We start from the raw sequence: 26,703 nt of genomic DNA, 5'->3' as shown, positions 1-26,703 counted from the left end.
GCATATGTTAACAGAACTGGAATTTCAGGTCTTATATATCCTGCCTCCTTCATTTTGTAATTTATTTAACATACTGTCACATTCAGAACTTGAGTTTATATTTTCCTTAAATATCATCCACAGAAATTCAGACCAAGTTTTATAAAATGTTCTCATATTAATATGATCTTTCTATAACTGTATTACTAATCTCTTTTCTCTCTCATTCCATGCCTTCCCATTTATCCTTTTTATTCATTTGCCTATTTTATATATTCCTTGTTTTCCTTTATCTCTAGCCATATTGCAAGATGATCAAAAATCATGTTTCAACTATCTCCCCATCGCCTATAACTTGACCCGCTGATGCTATAAAATAATTTCTTTCACTTCTGTATGTACCCCTTCTGTATGTCCATGAGTTTTTGTCCCAAAGTTTTAACTTACCATATCTTATAACTTCTACCGTTTTTCTTACATCATTTATTTTATGTTTGCCTGTTAAATCACGCTTAAAGTCTCCTGTTGTTATAATATTCATATTTATCACTGCATAGTCTAAAATCTGATGAAATGACCTTTCCCTTTCTGTACATTTAATATTATAATTCAATATCCTTGTTCTTTCCATTTTAAATCTACAATGGTTAGTCTTTCCACTTTGCTCAAGTTACATCTAATATTTTGACTGTGTTTCTACAGAATACGGCTGGTCCAAAACAGCTCTCATTTCCCAAATTCCAAATGATCTTTCTTCCCCATAGTTTCTCTGTTTGTAATCTTTCTTGACTTGTTAAAAATCTTGTGTCTGCTCATACAATTACATCACATGTATTACACCAGTCCAAAATTCCTGTTCTTACCATATTCTTATCAGTAGTCACATTTACAGAAAGCACTCTAAAATGCCCATTTTTCCTTTAATTCATGGTTTCTTAGTTCACAACAAATTACTAGGCTAGCTTTCTTAATAGAGCCATTCTAAGCATAGACAATTTCCTTCCCCAAGGTGAGAATCAAACCTTGTGTTTGTGAGTCAGACACCTTAACCATTATACCAAGCCCCAGTTATTAACTGTATGTACTCTTTCATCCATTTCCTTTCTTTTTTTTTACTTATCCCTTTACATTTTCTTTTTCTGTCTTTTTACCATTTTACCCATAGAGTTCATTTTTTCCTTTTACTATCTCCCAATTTATGTCTTCTTCACTTATTTCAGAACCTTCCTGTATGTCCTCTATGTCTTCTGTTATCTTCTACATTTATTATACTTGAGAATGTGTATGATCTTTCCTTTTTCTGTTTTTAAAATTGCACCACAATCCCATCCCCTGGCCCACAATCCTCTATCATCATAAACTTTTGTATTGTACTAAACTTATTTACATATAGTCTTTAAATAATAACATATCTCTCTCTATTTCAGTTCACAACTGCACAGAAATTCTTTTTTTTTGTCTCTTTGTTATTGTACTATGTATGAGTTCCATGGATTACAGTTTTTCTTAATTTCAAATTATTCTAAAAACTTCTCCAAATATTGTCCTGTCTCAAACAAAATGTTGCAAAAAGTCTGTTTATTAATAAGTATAAAAGCTCTTACCTCCTTTGGGGAAATGCCCAAGGGTGCAATTACAGTGTCCCATACCTGGTACCTTTCAAGTCCATTTTCTTCTTTATTACTTATACTCACTACAAATTTCCTCCTGGTCATCTCTTTTACTCCTTCCGCTCCATCTGCTCTTCTTTCTCCTTCTCTCACTGTCTGTACATACAACTTTTTGTTTTTCACAATCTCTCTCCCCTCCTCTTCTTGTATTCTGTCCATAATTTCACACCAAGATAGATGCTGCCATCTCACTTTCACTTTCACTTTGGTTAACCATATCTCTAAAATAAACATCCTACAACCCTCCTGAATGGATTGTTGTAATAACACACCCCTCCTGTGATCCTTTCTTAAACAGCCTTTCTCGAAGCTGCATTCCTGTATCTTGTAAAGGTTCATTCACCTTTTCCTTAAAGCCCTGCTCCAGTTTTACTTTCTCAGCTTGCTGCTCACTTTCATCGACCTCTGCTACCACCTCACATTACCAAACATTTATCTCGTTTGCCTTCAATGCCACTTCTTTTTTGCATATCAGCAGCCATCTTCTTCTCACTATCGCAAATAAACATAGATGTTCTTCGTGTTTCACTGTTGCAGTCATCACATTTCGGTTATCCTGCCAGGGTAGGCCTTCAGCCGGCCCGAATACCAGAGACTTAGTATTTCTGCATTGGTTGCTGGGGATTGATGACTGATGTCAGGTCATCAGTAGTATAAAGTAAGGCAGCCTATGCCATTACATCAGTCTTTCTTGCCATGGAGCCTGAAGCAGAAGCAGTTCACATGAGTGCTGGTCGGCCACTACCTGACTTTTTGTTTCTGAATTGAAGTCTTCTAAAGCTAAGTACCCCTTTGGGGATCCTTTTTTCTTGCACTAACCGATGTCAGAAAAAGCTAATAATGTGGAAAGCAAATACCACACTGAGACATCCACTCTTGCTGGGTCACTTGTCTAGGCCCAGACCACGACATCCCCCGTTGTTGCTTCTGTGCTTTGTTCAGCGCCAGAACTATCCGTCTTCAGGCTCTTATTGTAGCCATATATTTTTGTTTAAAGTCCTCAAATTCAAATATGGCTTTGGTAAGCCATCCGTCAGCAGATCTTCTGAAGAAACGTAAAGATAAAGACAGAGACAGATCACACAGATACAAACCTACCAATGACACTTCTGTTAAGCTAGTCGTCAGTCCTCCGGTACTCAGTGAGGCACTTTTGCAGCCCCTGATGCCCATTTCAGTTGATTCGCAGGCCGCTACTGAGACCCTTTCAGAGTCCAGTATGGCACAAAACTCTTCTTTGTCTGAGGATCCTGCGGTCGTCTCTACCTTGGATGGGTCTGGAGCCGCTGAGCAGGCACCGGCTTCCGAGGAAGTCCTTCGCACAACCGAATCTCGAACCAAACTGACGTCTTCTTTCAACTACTTTTCTTTCAAAAACAACCTAGTTCCTTAGGCCCAGGGTTCGAACCACACCCAAGAAACCGACTACCTACTCTCAGGCACCTGCTACTTTGCCTCAGTCTCAAATGCTTAAAATGGCAGAAGACCTTATCATGCTGATCAGGGGAAGCCAAGCTACCCCCTCCAAAAGGAAAAGAGATCTGTTCCCTGTAGTTTTGTCTGAACAAGAGTCAGATGAATCTGATGCATCGGACTATGAAGACATGCAGCCTCTCTCCACTTATGAGGATTCTGATGCAAAGGAATCCCTTCCTACAGCCCCTCCCCCAGAGGTTTTTCCTTTGGGGAAATCCTGTATACTTTAAGGGAGCATTTCCAATGGGAGAGTCAGGAGTAGCCTCAGTTAAAAAAAGAGATTAGGGGAATTCCTGGACCCTTGGCCATCCCCCCAGTCCTGGATGTGGTGGATGATGTTTTCCTTGAATCCAGCTTGACTCCTGATGCCCTACCTCCTGCTCCCAGAAAACCAGACAGGTACTATAGAGTCCCTGACTCACATAAATATCTTTTTAAAAAGCCAACAGCTGACCCTGAGGTCATTTCACAAGGGCCAAAAGGGATTAAAGCAACCTCTGCTAATAATCCCACCCCCTCAGACAGGGATTCCTGAGCATTGGACAGATGGGGTAAAAAAGTATACACCTCAGTTACTTTTGCTGTCAGGGCACTAAATTGTCAGTTCCATATGCTTAAATATCAGCAACATACCTTGGAACTCCTTAAACAATTTTTTTTCCTTTCCTGCTTGCGCAGAATCTAAAGATTTTTAAGACTTAATGCATTCTGCAAGTCAAGTAACTAAACACACTTTGCACTGTGGTTATGACACCCTAGAAGCTTCTTGCAGGGCAACAGTCACTGGATCTGTTATTAGAAGACATGCATGGCTTAAGGATCAACCCCTGCCAGACCATGTCAAATCTAAATTGTTGGATGCCCCCTTGCACAAAGATTTGGCACTAAGGCAGAAGAGGTCTTAAAAAAGAGGGAAGAAGAAGAAGCAAAATCTATGTAAACAGTTAAAGATTTCTTACAGGTCCACCCCCCTAGGTTCAGGAGGCATTGTCCCTCCAAGCACTGGTCCTTTCCTGCTTTGAGTAAACAGGTCCAGTCTAGGCCCCATGGAAACAGACCCCCCCCCCCAGACACTAGCCCCAGGGAATGCAGAGATCTAAGCAGTGGACTACCTCCACTTCAAAACTAGGGAGTTCTAAGCCATCCCCTTATGGTAAGAACTCACAATGACTCACCTCCTCCTAAACCCCCCTCTACCCACCCTCACTTACCCCTAGGAGGAAAACTCTCCTTTCACTCAAGCACCTGGGCCACCATTATGAAGGACCGATGGGTTCTAAATATTGTGTCTCAGGGATACAAATTCTCCTTCCACACCCTTCCAACCCCAAAAGGGTTCCCAGATCTTCCACAAAATCAGTGGGCAGAGGCTCAAAAGCAAATCCATTCCCTGCTCTCTTTGAAAGCACTAGAGCACATTCCTGCAGACCAGATAGGCCAAGGCTTCTACTCCAGACTTTTTCTGGTGCCCAGAAAAGAGGGCACCTGGCACCCCATCCTCGATCATTCTAAACACCTTCCTGGTGATCCCAAAATTCAAAATGCTCACCCTCCAGCAGCTGCTACCCAGGCTCTCCCAAGGATGCTTGACTAGCCACCCTAGATCTAAAAGAGGCCTACCTCCACATTCGTATCAGGGAATCATGCAGGAAATATATCCGCTTTAGGGCAGGATCTCAACTCTTTCAGTTCTCTGTGCTTCCCTTTGACTTATCTGCTGCTACCAGAGTTTTCACAAATTGTCTGGCTCTGGCCATTGCCTTTTGCAGACAAAGAAATATTCAAATTTACTCCTACTTAGACGACTGCCTTATTCAGGCAGACAGCCAGGAAAAGCTGCTCAAGCACCCAACCTTTGTAAAGACCCTACTAACCTCCCCAGGGTACACCATTAACAAAAAGAAATCAAAACATGTGCCCACCCAAAGGATAATCTTCCTGGGAGCAAGTCTGGACACAGCTTCCCAGATGCCATTCCTTACACCAGAGAAACAAATTTTCCTGACAGCCTACGTCTCTCAACTGGCCACCAGGCCCCAGCTTTCTGCAAGGAAAATCCTGTAAGTTTTGGGGTTCATGGCATCTTGCATACTCCTCATTCCATATGCCAGACTGCATATGAGGAAACTTCAATGGTACCTAAAGAGCCTTTGGTGTCAACACTCTCAAGACCTGGAAACTCTTCTGCCTATTATTCCTTGCCTGAGGAAGGAATTCCTTTGGTGAGCAACAGCCTGCTCCCACAACCAGTGACTGCCGTTCACCCCACCCCCACCCCCACCACTCAGACACTCACCACAAACACATCAGACTACGGTTGGAGTGCACACCTTGACAGCAAATGCATACAGGGCCAATGGAACCCACATCAAATACCCCTGCACATCAATCAAAAAGAGATGATGGCTGTGCAGCACGCCTTGATAGCTTTCAAACCCCTTCTCTTTCTAGGAGTCTTCCTGATCAAAACAGACAACACCACTGTGATGTGGTATATCAACAAGCAGGAAGGGAATCAGTCCTACCCTCTATGCAGGCTGGCTATAACCCTTTGGCTCACAGCCTCTTCCATGCAACTACACCTGTTAGCACAATGCCTATCAGGCTCTCTCAACTCCCTGGCAGACCAATTAAGCAGAAACCTTCTGGACCTATACGAGTGGCAGCTCAACAGAAGTACCTTCACCCTAATAACTCAGAAATGGGGAATTCTGAAGGTAGACCTCTTTGCCTCCCACACCACCCATCAGCTAAGCAGATTCTGCACCAGGGAGCACCACTGCTTGGCTTGGAAAGTGGATGCCCTGTCCTTCCCCTGGGTAAACCTCTCAGTCTATGCCTTTCCTCTCCTACTTCTCATCCACAGGGTACTGCTCAAAATAAGGGAGGAAAAACCAAGGACCATTCTTATAGCTCCAGACTGGCCCCAACAGCACTGGTACCCCTTGCTGCCCAGCCTGTCCCCGCTGCCTCCATGGTATCTTCCTTAGATTCCAAACCTCCTAACCCAGAGGGAAGGGGAATTCATGCATCCCCAATTGCAGACACTCAATTTGGCAGCTTGGCTTATTCCCTAACCCCGAACCAATCTGCCATCCTCAGTACACATGTTCCCGATGTTATTCATGAGGCCAAATGCCCTAGCACCAGAAAGTCTTATGCAGACAAATGGAAAAGGTTCTGCACCTGGGTCCAGGTTAAGGGGGCCAATATGGCACAGCCCTCACTCCCTCTCATCCTGGATTACTTAGCTGACCTACTACGCAGTGGTCTCTCTTTCTCATCTATAAAAAAATTCTGCCTGTGCTATTTCTGCTCATTTTCACACTGAGAAGCTCCTTTTTTCACACCCTTTGATCAAGCAGTTCCTCAGAGGGGCTAGCAATGTGAGGCCTCCCAGACAGGCACCAAAACCAGCTTGGGACCCTAAGTTTGTCTTGGAAAAGCTCACCCTGCCTCCTTTCAAACCAGCTTATTCTGCAGAGCTAAAATTTCTCTCCTGGAAGACAGCATTCCTTCTGGCCATCACTTCAGCCAAAAGAGTCTCTGAGCTGCAAGCACTCATGGCTGTGGAACCCTTCATCATCTTCCATGCAGACTGGGTATCCCTCATAACTAACCTTTCCTTCATGCCCAAGGTGGTGTCCAGTGTGGCTGTCAACCATCCATTCATTTACCCACCTTCTTTCCTAATCCACAGAACAAGGGGGAAAATATTCTTCACTTTCTAGATGTGCACAGACAGCTCAGATACAATCTGTACATGACTAACTCCTTCAGAAAGTCTGACCAATTGCTGGTTAGCTTTGCTACAGGGGCAGAAGGCAAAGCCATTTCCAAGCAAACCATTTCCAAATGGATAGCACACTGCATCCACTTCTGCTACAAACAGCACGGTAAGCCTCCCCCCAAGGGGGTCAGGACACACTCCACCAGAGCAAACTCCACCTTTGCAGCTTTCCTCAGAGGAGTCCCCACCAGGGATATCCTGGAGGATGCCACCTGGACATCTGTTCACACCTTTACCAAGTATTACCACCTGCCTCTCTTCTCCAAATCCAGGGCATGGTTTGCCTCTGCAGTCTTGCAGGGCATCCTAGCCAGCCCATAGCGTTCTTGACTGCCTCCACCCATTTCTCTAGCTTTGGGAATCTACCCAAATGTGATGACTGAAACAGTGAAACACGAAAAACATAATACAGTTGTGTACACTTACCATAAATGTAGATGTTCGAGTGTATTCACTGTTGCAGTCCTGGTTTCCCTCCCTCCATCCCCCTTTTTTCCTCTTTCTCCTTTTATTACCATTCTTCCTTGTTGTTCTCCTTTCCTTACAAGGGACATATTGGTATTTATTTTCCACTAGTGGGGTTCTTCCACCAGAACATGGCCTCCTACTTTGGGGTCTCCTGACAGGTTAGGGCAAGAAAAACTGATGTAATGGCATTGGCTGCCTTACTTTATACTACTGACAACCTGACATCAGTCCTCAAGTGCCAGCAACTGACGCAGAAATACTAAGTCTCTGGTATTCGGCACGGCTGAGGGCTTACCCTGGCAGGATAACCCAAATGTGATGACTGCAACAGTGAATACACTCAAACATCTATATTTATGATAAGTGTACACAACTGTACTTTTCTTTTCTGAGCCGCCTCTGCGCCTGGACCAGAAGCAGGAAGCTCCACTACAATTAGTGTCCCCATATGCTATGGTAATGGGTAGGGGAAGTCCCTCAGTGCCTTGGCCCAGTGTCCCCTAGTCAGTATGATTACCACCATGGATCTCCCCTAAATAAAGGACTCTGGCCTAGTGGGACTAACCTAGTCAATAGAGTAAATACAAATATAATTTTTATTCCATTTATTACATCAGTGAAGGCCTCATATGCAATTTGGCAGAATTAGGGACACTGGTTTCTATTTCCTAATAGAGAGGGTTTTGTATGATTAAACATATTGTCCAAGTCGCTCTGCTTGAATATTGCTCATGTAACACCCATTACACTGCAAGATGCAAAACTGTTATGTTTCAAGGATTGAAAATGTTACATTTTTATATTTATAGTGTATTTTAATTTCTATGTATTTATACATCTATTTAATACATATATATGTATTTTAACTGAAAGATTAAAAAACATGACTAGTTATTTATTTATTTACATAATATATTTGTTTACTTACATAATATTTTTTGCAAATGTGTGAAGTGAAGCACTAGGAACCTTCTTCATTTATATTTTAGTTACAAAAAATGCTGAGACTCAGGGTATAAGTCAATAGCTAGGAAGAGAATAACAAAATTATGCATCTCTTTATATAAGAATGTAACATAATGTTGTCATCTATGAAGTCAATGTCTTCCATAACTAAACTGTCCAGCAAGATGCTTCCTCTCACACCTGTCAACCTTTTAGTACAAGAAGACTGAGCAAAGGCAGAAATAATGGGGAGGGGTAAGTGTCCAAAATCAGGGGTAAATTTTAAATATTGCTCTCATAAACTTAAAGTTACAATACTAACAGATTTTGTATTAGCATGAATTTTCTGAAGTCTGAAACTCAAATGTCAGTCATTAGTTAGTGATGCCAGTCCTCAATGATTTAGCAGAATAAAATACACATTTTATGAAAAATAGACCAAAAATATAAGGTAAAAATCTGGTCATTCTTCAAGATTCTGGACAGTTGTGAGGCATGCTTCTTCTTCAAATAAGAGTCTGAGTTCCAACCTGAACTCTGTGAGAGATGGCGCTTGTCATACAGAGAGAAGATTGAAATTCCAAAATGTTGGCCCCTTAACAGAGAATGCTTTGATGTGCATTGTAAGGAGTGCTTTATTATGGCCAGGAAAACAATGTTTGATCTGACGTGACCTGTGATTTCTAGTTACTGGTTCTGGTGTTATTATCCTATGTGAGTGTTTGCAGATGTTTCTGAATTCTACTATGTGCCAATACACCTATTAAGAGTTTAGTCCAAAGGCAAATTGGCAGCAATCCAAATTTCAAAATGTCAGCATAAATTAGAAGATTTTATTTAAGGGTGTTTGCAACAACTGCGTGTTCTTAGATGGAGTAGGAACAGTTATTGAAAGAGTATGTTTCAAAATAAGGATAAGAAATCCTTTATGTAGGGCCTTCAGAGGTTGTCAAATTACTGATTTAACAACAGGTGGCCAGCAGTAATAATGTTTTGTCTGCTGCCTAACTAACTTATGTGAAGAAGATCACTGCAGGATCTAAATACACCCCAAGGTATTCTAAGGTGTTATTCCACCACCTGGTAACACAAAACACATTTCATTCGCTATGCAGATGTGCTTGAGTTCCAATCAACAGGATTTTAGTTTTGCTGAGGACAGCCTGAAGGTACATATTTCTCAGGCACAGACAAAGCTGAGCAAAACTGTACCCATTGTTTCCAGAAATAATGTAAAAACAGTCTGAGACCCAGAAATATATTGTCTACATGTAGCAGATGAAATCTGAAGAATGAATGTATTTAAATTAAGGTATGAATAGCAGTGGACCTAAAACTGTCCCTTGGGGCACACCACTTAAAACAGTCTGAGGATGAGAATGAAATGTATCTATGAATCTCTGAGGGTCCTACACATCACTGCTAAACCAAAACAGCATTCAGGAAGTAAGAGCAGAGTGTAAGTTGTGATAGTCGCAGAGTACAACTCCTAGAGCCAAAACGCTGGCTCATAAACACCAGCACACTGTATTCCCATTTTCCATTCAGTAAGTTGATAGTCTGGTAGTAATGATGCTATGTTATTTCCAAGAGCCATGCTTTTGGGCACTTCTTTTACAGGCTGTATGCTCCTCTATGGTCCTTTAGTATAAATGACCAAATAGCGCAGCCATTTTTCATGACTTCAGATAAAGAAAAGAGAAGGGAGATAGGCTTATAAGATGAGATGCTGGGCTGTTTCTCTTGTTTTGATACATGAATGACAAATCAGTCTCTGGAAAAATACCAAATGTCAGGGAAGATTTGATATTATGCAGGAAAAGTTAAGCAAAAATGTGTCTTATGTCCAAAGAAGTTTATGGATTGGACAGTTAAAAGACTGCTTATCCATAGGCAGATAGTTCTCAAAGTTATTTACTCAGTTTTGAAAGAGTCATGTATTTATACAGTTTTGAAAATGTAATGTCAATAAACTGGAATTCCATTGAAAAGCAAATGATTTAACAGTTATACTTTTAGCCAGAGCTGAAGATGTAGCATTTGTGGAAATGTATAGCAAATCAAATGGGACGTCAAAGCTTTAAGGGAATCACCGTGCTTTGCAGTAACAATCAAACGTGTTATGTGAAGGCCTTTAGCTATACCTGTCAGGTTATTAATTGTTTTTTAAAAGCCTTTAGCATTTCCTATTAAGGATGTTTGTCTTTGCTTCTGAGAGGTATCCATAGTCATATTAATCACTCTTGTACTGATTTCTCAAAGTTCTGAAAACCACTGTAGCTATCAGTGGTCTTATATAACTTTCAGGATGCCTTGAGCTCCATAAAAGCATGACTTAGCTTTGTACTTATCCATGATGCTACCTTTTAGATCAGTTGCCCGGAGTTTGGAAGAAATGTTAAAATAAGCTACTTTTTACCTGTTAGTCTGCTGGCTTTTTGGTGACTGTTAGAGAGATATTGCTAATAAGGTAAATATGCTTAGGAAACAGTGAAGAACTTTTCATGGGTTCCTAAGCAAATGTCTTCCTTAGATGCTAAAAATACAGTGAACAACTTAATACAATTCACTTTCTTCAGATTGCTTTTGTCATGAGTGATATTAACAGCGTAGAAGTTGAGAATCAATATAAAATGTGTAAATAAAATATCATTATTGGCACCAGCGGGCCACAGTACTATAATTTAACAAGCACAATCTCATTATAAGCTGTATAAAAATTCAAAAATACAGAAAAATCTGCTTAAAAGTAAAGAAAGATAACCATGTGCACTAGGTATAGCAATTGGAGTACATAAACAGAGCACTGTGGTTATTTAAATCCATTAATGGAAACTGTTCAATAGCAATACGTAATACAAATCAGTTCTGAAACACTGACATATTGGAAAAACAGTCTGTAACTAATACTGTTGATTCATATGCAGGTAGTTACATCATGAAGTATAATATTCTACCTGTAAATGCAATGTATGCATTGTCATAGCAACAAGATGCATTCCATTATATCACTGGACAGCAAGGATACCTATTGCCTGTTAGCCTAAGTAGAAAGTAAAACAACAGTGATCCTTGATTGACAATATGGAAGAGTTTAAAGATCATAAGCAGTTAATTTTATCTGCTAGAAAGCCAGTTACAGCACTCTCTGAAGGTGTACCTGTGAAAACAATGTTCAGTCGTCTAACTAAATGATGATATATTAAAATGTACGACTTAAAATGCAGCCTTAGATTATCTTCATCACTGTATGACAGAAATTCAGTCTCAACTGCCATGCATGAATGAATGTGATTGCCCACAGCAGTGCTGTCCCTTGAGTTCCTTCATTTCCATGCTGCTACTGCCCATTTGGCCAAATTTTCCTGAAGTTTGTTTGTGTCTTTCGGCTTTTTCCCAGTTAGGGGTCGCCACAGCAGAACTCCGGTCCGCTAATGATTGGCAGTTGATTTTTTACGTACCGGCTTGCCAGGCCTGACGCACAACCTTCAACGAAGGTACGCCCATTAGCGCATGTCTCCACGCAGAAGACGCTCTCGCTGAGAATCGAACCGGACAGCGTCTTACTGTGACGCGACAACGCTACCGCAATTTACCTGAAGTACCGATTGTATAAATCATGTCATAAGCAGCTGAGCAAAACTGTACCCATTGTTTCCAGAAATAATGTAAAAACAGTCTGAGACCCAGAAATATATTGTCTACATGTAGCAGATGAAATCTGAAGAATGAATGTATTTAAATTAAGGTATGAATAGCAGTGGACCTAAAACTGTCCCTTGGGGCACACCACTTAAAACAGTTTGAGGATGAGAATGAAATGTATCTATGAATCTATGAGGGTCCTACACATCACTGCTAAACCAAAACAGCATTCAGGAAGTAAGAGCAGAGTGTAAGTTGTGATAGTCGCAGAGTACAACTCCTAGAGCCAAAACGCTGGCTCATAAACACCAGCACACTGTATTCCCATTTTCCATTCAGTAAGTTGATAGTCTGGTAGTAATGATGCTATGTTATTTCCAAGAGCCATGCTTTTGGGCACTTCTTTTACAGGCTGTATGCTCCTCTATGGTCCTTTAGTATAAATGACCAAATAGCGCAGCCATTTTTCATGACTTCAGATAAAGAAAAGAGAAGGGAGATAGGCTTATAAGATGAGATGCTGGGCTGTTTCTCTTGTTTTGATACAGGAATGACAAATCAGTCTCTGGAAAAATACCAAATGTCAGGGAAGAGTTGATATTATGCAGGAAAAGTTAAGCAAAAATGTGTCTTATGTCCAAAGAAGTTTATGGATTGGACAGTTAAAAGACTGCTTATCCATAGGCAGATAGTTCTCAAAGTTATTTACTCAGTTTTGAAAGAGTCATGTATTTATACAGTTTTGAAAATGTAATGTCAATAAACTGGAATTCCATTGAAAAGCAAATGATTTAACAGTTATACTTTTAGCCAGAGCTGAAGATGTAGCATTTGTGGAAATGTATAGCAAATCAAATGGGACGTCAAAGCTTTAAGGGAATCACCGTGCTTTGCAGTAACAATCAAACGTGTTATGTGAAGGCCTTTAGCTATACCTGTCAGGTTATTAATTGTTTTTTAAAAGCCTTTAGCATTTCCTATTAAGGATGTTTGTCTTTGCTTCTGAGAGGTATCCATAGTCATATTAATCACTCTTGTACTGATTTCTCAAAGTTCTGAAAACCACTGTAGCTATCAGTGGTCTTATATAACTTTCAGGATGCCTTGAGCTCCATAAAAGCATGACTTAGCTTTGTACTTATCCATGATGCTACCTTTTAGATCAGTTGCCCGGAGTTTGGAAGAAATGTTAAAATAAGCTACTTTTTACCTGTTAGTCTGCTGGCTTTTTGGTGACTGTTAGAGAGATATTGCTAATAAGGTAAATATGCTTAGGAAACAGTGAAGGACTTTTCATGGGTTCCTAAGCAAATGTCTTCCTTAGATGCTAAAAATACAGTGAACAACTTAATACAATTCACTTTCTTCAGATTGCTTTTGTCATGAGTGATATTAACAGCGTAGAAGTTGAGAATCAATATAAAATGTGTAAATAAAATATCATTATTGGCACCAGCGGCCACAGTACTATAATTTAACAAGCACAATCTCATTATAAGCTGTATAAAAATTCAAAAATACAGAAAAATCTGCTTAAAAGTAAAGAAAGATAACCATGTGCACTAGGTATAGCAATTGGAGTACATAAACAGAGCACTGTGGTTATTTAAATCCATTAATGGAAACTGTTCAATAGCAATACGTAATACAAATCAGTTCTGAAACACTGACATATTGGAAAAACAGTCTGTAACTAATACTGTTGATTCATATGCAGGTAGTTACATCATGAAGTATAATATTCTACCTGTAAATGCAATGTATGCATTGTCATAGCAACAAGATGCATTCCATTATATCACTGGACAGCAAGGATACCTATTGCCTGTTAGCCTAAGTAGAAAGTAAAAACAACAGTGATCCTTGATTGACAATATGGAAGAGTTTAAAGATCATAAGCAGTTAATTTTATCTGCTAGAAAGCCAGTTACAGCACTCTCTGAAGGTGTACCTGTGAAAACAATGTTCAGTCGTCTAACTAAATGATGATATATTAAAATGTACGACTTAAAATGCAGCCTTAGATTATCTTCATCACTGTATGACAGAAATTCAGTCTCAACTGCCATGCATGAATGAATGTGATTGCCCACAGCAGTGCTGTCCCTTGAGTTCCTTCATTTCCATGCTGCTACTGCCCATTTGGCCAAATTTTCCTGAAGTTTGTTTGTGTCTTTCGGCTTTTTCCCAGTTAGGGGTCGCCACAGCAGAACTCCGGTCCGCTAATGATTGGCAGTTGATTTTTTACGTACCGGCTTGCCAGGCCTGACGCACAACCTTCAACGAAGGTACGCCCATTAGCGCATGTCTCCACGCAGAAGACGCTCTCGCTGTGAATTGAACCGGACAGCGTCTTACTGTGACGCGACAACGCTACCGCAATTTACCTGAAGTACCGATTGTATAAATCATGTCATAAGCAGCCATTTCTTTTGGGGGTGACTATGTCTATAATTTAAAGTAGTTCTTCCAGTGCCTACTCCTAGTAGATCCTTGAATGTTGTGCATGTGGACACATATACACTCACACGCACACAGACACGCGCGCTGGTGAAGCCAGTTAACATCACAATGTCAAGGCTGTGCATTAAGTTGCACCTCCATTATGTGGAGTTAGTGAGAATGTGTAGAAAGCTCCTGGTATAACAAATGCATTTCTGACTTGCACGCACACATTAGGGATGTACGAAACACATTTTCAATGTCTGTATAACAAATGCTACTGCCTCCACATTTTATTTTGAAGTCATGCAATTTATGAATTCAGGATTTTGCACATTACCTTAAGATCATTACAGCATTATTATCATTGGCAGGAAATCCTGCAACCGTACTTAAAGGAGCTGTATCATATATTTTTTTAAAAAAGCAAAGTTAAGTCAAGTTTACTTAAATGTTGTTTACAAAGCACTGTACATCTGCACTGAAAACTGAAGTAAAATCATGACAGATTACAAGTAGCTTAATTATTTATGAAACAACTGTAACACAGTTAAATTCATAAAATCAAATATTCTTAAAGATTAACTTAAATTAAACTATTCAACTGTTTTAAAATAAAATTGTAAAACAATATGAACCAGAAAACAAAATTATCTCTAATAAAACTTCAGTTAATATACCTGTCAGCAGAATGAAAGTAATCCGAGATATATTATGTTTGAAATAACAACAGTAATGGAAAAAGGGTTTCACAGTGTTATTTTGAAAAGGCAGTATAACAGAAATTAAGTCACATGATTTTGAGAAGGTGATCAAACAGTTAGGAACTGGGTATAGACTGTTAAACAATTTACACCAGAGGCCAATTGCTTCCTCGAGTTTGTGATAATCCAAGTAACCTGTGTGATTCCATGACAAGTCTTGTGCCTTTCCTTATGTGGATTATGCAAATGTAAACTTGTACATAAATTCATGGTTGGGGACAGTCCCTACTTCTGATTCTGAAAAACCCTGGTGTAGGTGTTGCCTTGAACACTGGGAAAAAAATACTAAAGATTCACATGTAGAAAAATTACTGGCCACAGCAGGAAGACCCTGTGGTCAAATAGTACACAGCATGTAATTGGAGTTGTGTGTGTGTGTGTGTGTGTGTGTGTGTGAGTATGTGTGTGTGTGTGTTTATTGCAGGCTCATCTTAGACCTTTTATACCTTGAAGCACAGATTGGTCATATGCCTGAAAATACCAGCAGAATATTTACAGACAACCAGACAGGCATATAAAAATGATACAAAACAATTGACAAAAAGTCAAAAGATAGTAAAAAAAACTGCTGAGTTGTAATTACTAGTTCCTCAGTGCATTAATAAGGAGACCTGTGGTTCATAGATCTACAATTGTTATGACTTATAGAAACCAAACAAAACTCATACACCCAAGCTCTTTATATCATTCACTGCTTCCCTTCAATCGACACTGTTGTTTGTTGGCAGCTAATATGAAGCAAGAAGTATACAGGAATGTCTGTTCAGGCAAGGTTTACATGTAAAATAAAACAATAAGCATGTGTTAACATACATTCAACCCTAAATGACTTAAATGAGAATTTTGTGGGCCACAAATTTCCTATTTTTTCCTAGGTGCCCTTCATTAGGCTTTTCACAAAAAATGACTTCTGTTGAAGCTTGGCATGAGTAAGTACTTTAAATATGTTATTTCCACCACTATAAACAGTGGTTACTCTGTGCCTTTATTTCTCTGTAACTCTACAAGACTTTGCACTGTGAACTTCCTCATTAGATTCGAGTCTTCACATTGGGTGAACAATACGTCTTTAGTGGTTCATGCAGCTGACATTTTTGATTCCTAATTTATTTCATATTTTTCTCCCTCCTCCTTTCCCAGGTGATTCCACTGAGGATGAAGCCAAACTAAGCCACTCCCTGGGAAGTGACGATGAAGCAGAGTTACAGATGCACCAGGAATTCCACCGTCGTCTCTCTTCCACCAAGGCGCCACACCGATTAGACACAGGGCAGCATGATGTGGATGAGCTGGTGGCAGACCACAGCGTACAGCAGTTTATGATGGGGGATGAAGAAGAAGACTGAAGTAAACCCTGTACAGTTTTAAAAACAACAAGCTTTTTGCAGAATTAACTCAGAATTTCTGAGACTATAGATAACAGAGAGAAGCCACAGGGCTGGTGCTTCTCAGTAAGTGGGCACTCTACACATTTGGTCACCAGGAGTGGTACACCACAGAAGGATGGAATAAATGGGTTTGACTCAGGTGGACCTGTGATTATCAAGCAGTGAACAGTGTTAGTGTGTTTTGACTGCACTGCATAAATATGCCAGGATATGTAGTCCAGATGTTTAGCATCACTACGAGCAATGAGGAAGTAAACATGGAAGTACAAAGCTAGGTTTGTTACCATATTTATGTGATGACTTTTTAAAGCACCAGTGTCTATAATAGCAGTATTCATTTCATATTAGAGCATCATATGTTTTTTGGTAGATTATTTTAAACATTATCTGACTGGATAAACAGACTGGTATCCTAGTAACCAGACACATTAAGTCTGATCATTGAAAAAGTGTTGTTTATTACTACATATAGTAAACTATGGCATGATCAGTTTAAAGAATTCACAGAAAAGTCACTGCTAACATACATATTCATTTTAAATGCATTTACTGTTGGCATTAATACCATACAATCAAACTATCTTCGCAGCATCTCTCTTCACCACTTAGCAGTGCTTGCAGCCATAAGGACATATGACCATGAGCTACCTTTTCTAGTTCCTTGAATTTAGAATAATAAAAAATGATATATCTCTATTTTCCTTTTAAAACTTATGTTTTTAAAAAGGATAACTATGCCATATGACTGTAATTTGTAAACCGGAATTTTTTTTTTGTTGTTCTGAAAAGCAGGTATCCACAAAGTGATGGATACTGACAGCATGGGATTTCAGCCCTGTTACACAAAAAACATAAAAAAAAAAAAAAATAATGTTCAAGAATTTTAGAAGTCCTTTCAAACACATTGTTTACCATATCCAAGAAAGTATTAATTGTAGCAAGATATGCTGTAAATTTTAAATGTATCTTTGAAAACATATTGTACTTCATAGTCTTAGAGTTTTCTTCAAATAAAAATATATGTAGAGCAGCCCTGCCTGAAAAAAGAGAGAACTTTTGAAATACTCTTTCCTGTTAAAACAAAAAAAAAAGGAAACATAGGGTACATGGAAAATCAGACAATGGATGTGTCCCTAATAATGAAAAGCTGTTTATTTTTGAAGTGTAACAAAAGTGTTTCTATTAGAGTAACAGTAACTACGTTTCAAATGCACATGATTATTAACTGCACTGTCACACCTGCACTAGAAGTCAACAGTCAGTTTTTCCTTATGATCAAACAGTACTCCCAAGGGATTCCCATTGATCCTGCAGAGTGCTGTACATGAATATCGCAATCCTTCAACAGCAACAGTTTTAGTTGGTCTAATTTTAAATCTAATCAAGAGCCTGATGGAACTTTTTTAATGATGTCATAGCTGGAATGTTTTCCTGCAGAGCCCGATGGAACTTTTGGCAATGATATCATAGCTGTAATCTTGTCCAGCAAAGCCTAAATGAACTTTTAGCAGTGATGTCATAGCTGTAATCTTGTCCAGCAGAGACTGGTGGAACTTTTTGCAATGATGTCATAGCAGTACTGTTTTCCTACAGACCCTGATGAAACTTTTAGCTGTGATATCCTAACCATAATCTTGTCCAGGAAAGCCTATTGGAGCATTTAGTAATGATATCATAGATGCAGTATTGTTCAGCATAGCCTGATGGAAATGTTTGCAATGATGTCATAGCTGTAATGTTTTCCTGCAAAGCCTGATGGAACTTTTAGCAATGATACCATAGTTGCAATTTTGTCCTGCAAAGCCTGGTGGAACTTTTAGCAATGATGTCATAGGTGGAATGTTTTCCTGCAAAGCCTGATGGAGCTTTTTTGATGATGTCATAGCAGCAGTGCTTTCCATAACAGTGAAAAAGAAACCTGCTTAATGAAAGTAAAGTTTGCTGCTGAGAGTTGCAGTGTAAATGCCAAAAAACATTGTAATACCTTGTTTGAAATGTTATTATAAATATTTAATCTATTTCTTGTAAATATTTTGTACAGAACTGCTATTTTATTGTGATATATAAGCTGTTTACAGTATATCTAAAATTGATTTTACAATTTGATGTGATAACACAAAGTGCAAAGAAGTCTTAAAATTTGAAATGTGAGAGCAATGCGGGCTATATTAGAGGTGCAGAAGTATTGTGATAAAAAGGTATGGATACACTGATTTACAAAAATAAAGGTAAATGTGATGTTCTGAAAGTTACCCATCTAGCCTACAAACTCCTTGCAGGTAAGCTATACTTTTGGTTCTATGGGACAAAGAAGGGGCGTCAGTAAACTGGCTAATGATCACAGTGACTTGGTGTTGAAATGCATTCCACACTCTACATATTTCCCCATCCTAGAGACATTTTCAAATACTCAGAATCACTGAGATGACCATAGCAGCATGTCCAAGGTAGCAGTAAGCTGCACTGAAGTACTTAAGGGCATTTTTTTATTCATAATGTATCTCAGTTTTTTAAGTCATTGTGTGTCTGGCAGTTGGCTTAGAGGGTCAATGAGGTGTTTCCTGTGATCAAGTGGTGCAAGGTTTGATTCCCTCAGCCTCCATTTCTCAACTGTGTGACTCTAAGCAAATCACTTAAGCAGATACCACTCCCAGGCTGAATCTGAAAAAGGTCCATGGAGATCCATTCTCTACCCTGAAAAAATGTGAATAAAATCTTAGTGTCAAAGAACAGTAATTAGTTATACATAGATACAAAATGCAGTTTTTTGATTGCCATTTGACACCAACAGTCTGGCATATGGTCAGTAAATGATATGTTTTCAAGGTGTGAAATGCAATGCAAGTCCTATATATAGAAGACAATGTAGATAAGGGCATATGTTAAAAAACACAGACTTTTCAAAAGTACACAAGTTAAAATATTTGCCCACTTGACACTGCAGTTTTGAAAATAAACATTCTTATAATAGTGTCTAGACCACACGGCCTTTCCAGGAAATGGGCTGTCTTATAAGCAAAAAGATTTGTAGACATCTTCTGTGACCCAAGGACAATCCATGGTTACAGGCCTCTTCTAGGCCCTACTTTCAGATATAAAATAGGCACTTCCACAAGGTATAATACACAAATTACAATCCATGGCATAGCCTGACTGGACAGTCTCTCGCTTCATGAGGTAATGTATAATTAGCAACCATGAGATAGGTAAGGCCAATCTATAACCAAATGTGTTTGGTTATTTGAACACAAAAGGGGAAATTTTCTAGGCTTAAAATGGTCTGCAAGTTCAGCTACCTAGTTTCTACATAAAAACCTATAAATGAAACCTGAAACTTCACAGACTCAGAATTAAATCATAAATATTCCTTTAAAAGCATACAGCAACACTCAGAAAAAAATAAGCATTTTAGCCAAGATTTTAGGTAACTCTGATAATTATGATTCAGAAATGGTCAAGCAATGCCTATGTATTTACTGTCCATCTCTTTTCCTATCAGTCTTATTAATAAAAGTCTCATCAATAATCCTGTCGATCCATATGAATACAAAATATGCCTTAAAGTGATGTCTCTTCATGTTACATAACTGTGAACTAATTCTGTTCTTCAACATTCTTGAAATTTGCCCAAAGTAAAAGGGTTCACGTGCACATTACAATGTATATCGCCCTTTGTAATGCACATGTGACAGATTAATTTCAAAAATGTTATGTGCATTTTGAGGGGTAAATTCTGTACAGTGCTGTACATATTTACAATGTACACACAATCTGCAAGCGTATCATCCCTTAACTTTTGGGACATCAATAGATTCATCAGAAGTCCCAGTTTTAAAAGAACCAAAATACTGGCTTAGATTCCTATCAATCTGTAACTATATTTAGATTCACTGGAAACACATTTTGGCAAACATTATCAGTTAGTAATATGAGCTAATATTTTAGATATAGCATGTCTGGTTTTAAATGTGATGGAACCATAATTAACAAATCTTAGAGGTACAGCTATGGAGGCCACCTTTGCCCAATTGTATGCAGATGTATTTATGGAGGTTTTTGAATTCCATTCATTGATAATAGAGAAAGGAACTTGAATAAGAAAAAGATGGAATTACCCTCGGAAACCAAAACTTTTAAAAACAAAACCAGGGTGTAATAAAGTGAAGTATGCCAAACACCAGGTAAATGCAGAGGCAGTCTTCATCCAAAAATTCAGTTTATTAAGCACTTTCGTCTCAGGTCAGTACTGAAACTTCATCAGAATAACAACCCTTTACCTCTTACTCTTAAAATACACCCCCCAAATAAACAATTAAGTCTTTTTTACAAGCAATTCCAAATCAATTGGTTTTAATCAACTATACTAAACAAAAAATAAATGTGGTCTTTTGAAAAAACAAACATACATAAAAAACGTGAAAAGACATTTAAAAATTATCTTGTCAAAGCTCTAGTTTTAAGAATAGGCAAAATAGAGACTATGTCATTAATTCCAGGTTCATTCATAACATTTAGTAACATTTGCCATTTAAGCTCACTTCTCTCTATTTTTAGTTCCCACCACCCACCTCTCATACCTTTCGGTACCACCTCAAGAATTCCAAATTTAAGTTTTGTAAAACCTTCACAAACCCTTGAGTGTCTGTACAATGCATTATTTTCATTGCTTTGGGAAATAGCATAATTATGTTCATATATTCGTCTTCTGAACACCTGCTCTGTCTTTCCTACATAATAGTAGGAACAAACATCACAAATTGCTAAGTAAACTATCCCCTTGGTAGAACAATTACTATGCTTCAATCTAATATGTTGACTAATATTGGGTAAGTTTACACTCACCCCTTCAAGGATGAATCTACACTGTGAACAGCAGCTGCATTTAGTTGTACCTTTTTCACTCATCCTAGTTGTAACCAGGTCATGTTCAAACAAGAACTTAAGGTTTTTACCTGTTTTTAACACAAATTTGGGACCATCCCCTAAAATCTTCATAAAATCTTCATTAGAGTTAAATAATACCCAATATTTTTTCAAAATATTTTGTACTTCTTTAGTCCCATCACCATATCCAATGATCATACTCTCATCGTATCGGTTTTTATCATTCTTCTTGAACTGGAGTTGGTCCTGACCAATTCCAAGTATGGGTTTGAGTTTTGTCCCCCAAGAAGAACTAACTTTCTTTATAATTCTTAGAATAAAGTCTATAGAGTACCCCCTGTCCAGAAACATTCCAATAATAAGGAACACATCATCCCTAAAGGTGTCCCAGTTGGAACACATTCTGGCCGCTCTAACCAATTGACCTTTAAGAATATTCTTTTTTGTGAAACCCAGATGATGGCTGTTGAAATCTAGGTAACTGTTAGAGAAAGTATCTTTTCTATAAATGGTAGAAGCAAAGGTGGAGTGTTCAGTATCCTTAGAAATAGTAACATCTAGATAGGCAATACTTGAATCAGAACTATTACTAGTAAAATTCAAAAATGAACCTAAATCATTCAAATACTCAGCTAAATATTTCTCCCCCAGAGTGTTGTGCTTCCAAAGAATAAAAATATCATCTAGGTAACAAAGGTAGAGAATCCATTGATCGGTGAATCTAGGATTAAAAATATATTTTTATTCCCATGCATACATTACTAAATTGGCGTATATGGGGGCACAACTGACCCCCATAGGTACGCCTTTAACGTTTTTAAAATAGTAACCTTCAAAAGTGAAAAAATTGTTCTCCAAAATGTAGTCCATCACACTCAAAATAAAGTTAACCATTGTACAACTCAAATTAGTCAGTTTTACCATTGCTTCAGCAAAAAGTTCCAAACCATCACCGTGGGGGATGGAAGTAAATAGGTCAATTACGTCCATTGTATAAAAATAGCATTCTCTTTAAATAATTATTTTTTAAACCTAGCAATAAAATCCCAGGAGTCTCTTAAAAGATAGCATATAGAAGAAACTGTGTTCTTTAAAAGACGATCAATAAAACCCCCCAAAGGGTAGGTAAAACTGCCGTGTGCAGCTATAATAATTCTGTAAGGTGAGTTTTGAATATTTTTATGTACCTTGGGTATACCAAAGGCTTGTGGGATGGTGGGATACTCACATCTTAAAAAATTATACAAGTCTTCTGAAATAGTGCCCTGGAAAAGTGAGTCTTCTAAAAACAATTGTACTTTTCAGTGGGCAATTCTTATTTCATTTAAAGAAACTTCAACGTATTTCTCAGAATCATAACAATTCTCCATCATTGTTGCACTATAATCAAAGTTATCAACTATCACCATCCCTCCTCCCTTGTCTGGTTTCATAACACAAACCGTGTCATCTTGTCTCAATTCTCTTAAAACTGTACTCTCCTATTTAGTTAAATTTAAACATTTCCTTTTATTTGACCCTAAAATTGCATGAGTGTCTTTCAAACAAAGTTGTTCAAACACACCTATAGTAGGGTGGGAGGGTGGATTAAAAGTGCTTTTGCATTTAAAATTGTTTCTCTGATCATCCCCCCGTGGTACATCCCCAGGATTAAACTGAAACAATACTTTCAAATTTTATTTCCTGGTGTACAACTTAATCTTTGTCATAGTATTGTGCAAACTAATTTTGGAACCTGGTATAAATTTAAAGCTTTTTTAAAAAGAGAAAAATGGTCTTTGTTAATCTCCATTCCTGCATAGTTAAATATGTTAAAACTATAACATCTTAAAAGCATCCCATCATGGGAAGAATCTATAAATCCATCGCTGTTATCCTGATCCCTAAAGTTTAACAAAATGCTAATTTCTCTGTTTAATTGTTGTTGCTAGTCCTAGTTTCTACATACAAACCTATAAATGAAACCTGAAACTTCACGGACTCAGAATTAAATCATAAATATTCCTTTAAAAGCATACAGCAATACTCAGAAAAAAATAAGCATTTTATCCAAGATTTTAGTTAACTCTGATAATTATGATTCAGAAATGGTCAAGCAATGCCTATGTATTTACTGTCCATCTCTTTTCCTATCAGTCTTATTAATAAAAGTCTCATCAATAATCCTGTCGATCCATATGAATCCAAAATATGCCTTAAAGTGATGTCTCTTCATGTTACATAACTGTGAACTAATTCTGTTCTTCAACATTCTTGAAGTTTGCCCAAAGTAAAAGGGTCCACATGTGCACATTACAATGTATATCGCCCTTTGTAATGCACATGTGACAGATTAATTTCAAAAATGTTATGTGCATTTTGAGGGGTAAATTCTGTACAGTGCTGTACATATTTACAATGTACACACAGTCTGCAAGCGTATCATCCCTTAACTTTTGGGACATCAATAGATTCATCAGAAGTCCCAGTTTTAAAAGAACCAAAATACTGGCTTAGATTCCTATCACTCTGTAACTATATTTAGATTCACTGGAAACACATTTTGGCAAACATTATCAGTTAGTAATATGAGGTACAGCTATGGAGGCCACTTTTGCCCAGTTGTATGCAGATGTATTTATGGAGGTTTTTGAATTCCATTCATTGATAATAGAGAAAGGAACTTGTTTTTTCATAAGACTGATAATGTCACATAAGATCATTGATGAATGTTGTCTTACTTTGAAGTACAGTTTGCATTACGTACCTCTGTTTGAGTGTGAATTTGTTTTCCTAGTCTCCTTTGAAGGCATGCAACCAACATGTTAGAGTGCATTAATAAAGTGATTTTTTTATCTGAAATGTTTGTCATATGTTATATTCTAGAGTGGTGCTGCATAACCTAGGCTCAGCAATAGTCATATAAACTCCAAAGAAAAATTAGCACAATGGAAAATGACTAAATGTTACAGTGAATGTCTATGAACCCCACACACTTGGTATCTATGTATAAAAGACAATATTTAAATTTTTCTTTCAAAGTTCATAATGTTTCAAGAAAAGTAATAGGACACTCGGGTACAAAATACACATAAGACTATAAGAAGTGTTGTTTCACCCTTTAGAATTCAGTGTAGCTCAGCTCTGAATTTGACCATGTGGTTTGAGCCAAGACACGTTGCAACTGAAAATATATTTTTTTAAGAAATTTTTCACTAATACTAAGGACATTTTTTCCATTGTAAAGACATTCTACATCCTGTGCAGATATTTTAAACTACCCTAACAGAAACCAAGTATAATATAAAGTGTCAGACTGTGACACTGAAGGCCTATGAACCCATGTACCTGATATCTATGTATAAAAGTCCATGTCAGTTTTCATTTCAGAGTTCATAATAAAAAATTCAACTAATTATAATAAGACACTTTGGTACAAAATTCTTCTAAGACTGTTGTTCTACCTAATAGGGATTTCACTGCAACTTAAAGCTGAATTTTACCCCACCCATTAATGTTTTAAACCACTGAGTTTGAACCAAGGTGTGTATCAACTGGAAAGAAGGATATTTTTTCTAGAGAAAAATATGAGTTTTACTTTTGGTATAATAGCAAGTCTGTTACGATATTCTGACCTAGCACTACATTCTATAGGGTAGCACAGTGGTGTAGCAGTTAGCGTTGTCGCCTCACAGCAAGAAGTTCTCTAATTTGATTCTTGGCTGAGGTGCCTTCTGCATGGAGTCTGCATGTCCTCCCTGCATTCATGTGGGTTTCCCCTGGGTGCTCTGGTTTCCTCCCACATTCCAAAGACACGTAGTAGGTGGATTGGACACTAAATTGGCCCCAGGTGTTAGTGTGTGTGGCGCATCCTTTGAGGGGGGGTTGTGCCTTGGGCTAGCAACTGTAGCCTGTAAAACGTGTAATTGCTACAGACACAATGATTGCTGAAAGGTACACATTACCTGATGTACCACATGGCGCATCAATGGGAAAGAGAGAGACTGCATTCCATATTCCTGAAAATGTCATATTTATATATATATATATATATATATATATATATATATATATATATATATATATATATATATATATATTTCTCAGTGGAAGTATAATGTCAGTTTCTGACAGTGAAGTACACTCAATTCTTCTACTTGGTATTTTTACACAAAAAACATATCTCAGTTTTCCAGGTGAGAGTGCATTATAACATTTTCAAGGAATTGTAATAGGTTACTGGTACAAAATGCTTCTAAGGCTACTACCATTAGAGATTTCATTGTAATTCTATGCTAAATTTGAACTCACCCCTAAAGCTGTTTTAAAACATTGGGTTTGAGACAAGTCAAGTTACGACTTAACAAAAAACATATTTTCTGTAGAAATACATTTCATTCACAGCTCCACTGATATAGTGGGATAAAGCCCTGGCTACATCCCAGGAGATATGCATTTGATTCCTGTCTTGGCTGCCTGTCAGAGGTTGTGGGTTATAAGAAATAAATGGAGAAGCTAGGCCTGCTTGCCTTTCCTCAGGGATAAGGGTGGGAAGCACATGCTTGAACATGCTGTCTGTAGTTGAATCCTAAGTGGCAAGTGGGGATTACATGTAGGGTGGTCTCTAAAAGAGGGGCATGACCTACTGGTTTTTCCATGTTGAGGTGGGATGCGCATCACATGGTCCCACTGCACACCAACCCCTTGAATGCTATGTGCAGAGGATGGTAGAGTTTACAAAGCCTGATCTCCTAACATTTGGATGATGGCTCCCACTTTTGATTCACCCAACCCTCACCTAACAGAATGGATTGTACTTGGGGCCTACACCCTGAGGAATGAATGGGTCTAGTGGGTGACCATGAGGGAGGCTTTCAATGGTCATCAAAATGAAACAGCCCCCAAATATTCCACACTGTGATAGCGAACAGCATTTGGTACCCATGTATAAAATGGCATGAGTTTATTACAATTTGTTTTAGGTAAATATGGTAAGACACTCATATCACAAGTTCACCTAAGACAGCACTTCTATCCTTAGTGAATTAATATAATTTCAGTGCTAAATCTCACGCTACCACTTCACCTGCTTCAGACCATGGTGTCTGTGCCTTAGGTTAGTAGAACTGAAAAAAATCCTTTTTCTGAAAAAAAAAACAAACAAACATATATATATATATATATATATATATATATATATATATATATATATATATATGGATCTACTTCATATGTTCGACACTTCAAAATGCCGAATTTCATATGGCCGAGAC

The 26,703-nt window shown here is 38.1% G+C and overlaps 1 protein-coding gene across 1 annotated transcript in view; it reads left to right on the top strand.

Annotated features, from left to right (window-relative positions):
- Positions 1–24,292, top strand: part of LOC122806699 — a 359,094-nt gene extending 334,802 nt beyond the window's left edge. The window contains exon 3 of the mRNA XM_044077336.1: positions 16,320–24,292. Within this exon, the coding sequence (XP_043933271.1) occupies positions 16,320–16,525 (206 nt within the window). The 3' untranslated portion in view covers positions 16,526–24,292. The remainder of the gene's footprint in view (positions 1–16,319) is intronic.
- Positions 24,293–26,703: the final 2,411 nt, after the last annotated feature.

Source organism: Protopterus annectens, chromosome 7.part0 (assembly GCF_019279795.1).
Source record: "Protopterus annectens isolate FY-2018-M chromosome 7.part0, PAN1.0, whole genome shotgun sequence".
Classification (NCBI taxonomy): domain Eukaryota; kingdom Metazoa; phylum Chordata; order Ceratodontiformes; family Protopteridae; genus Protopterus; species Protopterus annectens.
This window is presented reverse-complemented; position numbering and strand designations above follow the sequence as displayed.